Source organism: Penaeus japonicus, unplaced genomic scaffold (assembly GCF_977035675.1).
Source record: "Penaeus japonicus unplaced genomic scaffold, GWHDUDI00000001_assembly GWHDUDI00000026, whole genome shotgun sequence".
Classification (NCBI taxonomy): Eukaryota; Metazoa; Arthropoda; class Malacostraca; order Decapoda; family Penaeidae; genus Penaeus; species Penaeus japonicus.
In genome coordinates, this window is record NW_028234428.1 from 12004798 (window position 1) to 12007297 (window position 2500).

At 43.4% G+C, this 2500-nt stretch overlaps 1 protein-coding gene across 1 annotated transcript in view; it reads right to left on the reverse strand.

Moving 5' to 3' along the window:
- The window catches only part of LOC122243285 (uncharacterized), a 3436-nt gene extending 1085 nt beyond the window's left edge, over positions 1-2351 (reverse strand). The window contains exons 1-2 of the mRNA XM_043000789.2: positions 2255-2351; positions 1-1384 (exon numbers count right to left, since the gene is read on the reverse strand). The exon at positions 1-1384 is cut by the window's left edge and continues 1085 nt beyond it. Of these exons, the coding sequence (XP_042856723.2) occupies positions 1-1372 (1372 nt within the window). The 5' untranslated portion in view covers positions 1373-1384; positions 2255-2351. The remainder of the gene's footprint in view (positions 1385-2254) is intronic.
- Between the last annotated feature and the right edge of the window lie 149 nt (positions 2352-2500).

Genomic DNA, 2500 nt, shown 5'->3' on the forward strand with positions numbered 1-2500 from the left:
CGGCGATCTTGACCCGTGGGACCGTGAAGTACTGCTGATAGCGGTGCACGCGCCCCATGAGAATGAACCTCTCCACACTCAGCAGGAAGAGCGTGAGAAGAGACACGATAGAGCACACCCCTAGAACTAAGCCTTGAAACAGGTGATAACCGGATGTCACCCCCTGTAGGTGTTGAAACGGTACCTCAGCTGTTGTTGGCATCTGGCTGTATAAAGTGGCACTATTTTTATCGAGATCGAGATGTCCCAAGATCGGCAGCAGATGGTCGTAGAAGGCCGGGATGACAACGAAGGAGCTGGTGAGGAGGTCCGCAAAGGCGAGCGAAGTGCGGAGGATGCTGGACTCTTCGCCTCTGTGGTTACTTCTCAGAATCACCGTCAGCACCAGAAGGTTCCCGACCAGTCCGGTCACGCCGATACACGCCACCGAAACCGCCAAGGCTATCTCTCCGACGCGACACGACAGAGGGAGGTAGTCCCAGAACCTGTTGAGTCCTTTCTCTTCAGGGAGTCCCATCCATGTGACGCGAAAGTTTGAATAACAACAGGGGAAAAACATATTCACAGTCCAGATGATGGTCATGTTAAATTTATCTCTAATGGCAGCTCTAAGTTCTTGGTCCCTGTAAAGGTGCCAACATGCTTTGCCTAAGTGTCCTTGATCAAGTCGTATTATCTGAACGGCGATATCGCTCACATTGCGCACAACAACCCTATATGAACCATCGCATATATGGTTAAAGCACTCGTAGTCGTACTTCATGAGGGACACGGCCCAAAGGACCTCGAAGTACTTGTCTTCTTCCGAGGGCCGCTCGCACCAACGAGTGTGCAGAAAGAGGGTCAGGCCTTCCAGACAAAACGTGGAGTATTTCTTCTCTTTACACATGCCGTATTTCCTGAACAGCGGGAGGCAGACGTCAACGAAGTCTCGCTGGTGGAAGATTTTCAGTGACATCCCCCTGCCCATGTAATGCATAACTGGCTTAGGAGGAAGTCGATTGTTGTGAACTTGTCGGTACGAGTCGAAACAGGACTGGGTTACGTTACCGGTTTTGAAGAAACGACGTTGACGCTGCATCGGACCGGAATTCAAGGACTTTCGCCTCTCCGAACCGGTTGACAATGCGTCCGATGCATGAGCGAAAATAAACGAACTATTTCGATCCATGGGTAAGATATCTGACTTCCTCTCGGCCAAACGGTCTGACTTCTCCGCTGCAGACACGTTGCTGCGCTTCAGACCTGCAGCTAAATCTTCAGCAGATGATGACCTCTCACTGAACTGAACTGAAGACACCAGCAGCACGAACGCTGTCGCCAACATCAGACGGGGAGGCCCTCTTGACAGCCCTCTCGCTATCCCTCTCATCACCAGCGTAGTCTGAAAGAGGAGTTTACTCAGAAAAGGTACCAGATGAATAAGACGAGTAAGATTTAATAAGTGTACATTGTTTATTTATTTTTATCATTACTATTGACATTCGCATCATTATTATCATCATTAGTCTTATCATCACCATTGTTATCATCACTATTACTCTTATCATTATTGCTCTTATACTCATTATCATTATCATTATCAACATAATTACTGTTAGAAGAGCAATAATCTCAATTACCACTAATATTTTTATTACTACTACTTGCAGTATCATTATCGTTATCATTATTATCACCAATATCACTATCATCCTCATTAATATTATCCTTATTGCTATTATTATTTTCACTATCATTATCACTACTTTTATGATATTTAATATTGTAAATATGCTTTCATCACATACTCACACACACACACACACACACACACACACACACACACACACACACACACACACACACACACACACACACACACACACACACACACACACTCGGCTTACTTGCACACTTATGGTGACCATGAGCACTATTACTTATATAACTCACAATTAGGTTCACACTGAGGAGAACTGAAATTAATAGTATCCCTTTGTTTACAATATATATGTCTTAACTTATTTAATTTATCTAAAAATAACTAAATTGTAAATAGATAAGAAAAAACAGTTATCCCATAAAGTCTGAATTTTAAAATGATAATAATTCATACAGGATATGGTAAGGACGCTGCATTTCGCTTTTCAAACTGTAGTGCAACTTTCATGTTTCAGGAGCCCCCCCCCCCCCAAGTAAGGATATATTAGAAAATATGTATCCTTAATTCATCTACTTAGCGATGCAACTATAGCGAATCGTCGTACTTTACCTGGTCTGCGTAGGTGTACAAAGAGGGGAAAAAAATATATATATACGCTCGGATCCCTCCGCACTCCACGCTTGCTTGAAACTCTCTGAATGACGCTCCCCATTTTTGGAACCTTGTCTTAGCGCCTGGCAAAGCATTCTTCAGACTTTTAAAAAAATCCTTTTGTTGCTTTGGGTGTAAATATAATTTTCATAATTCCAGGGATCGTTCTTGTTTTAATGATGAGCTAAAGACGAATGTGAACTA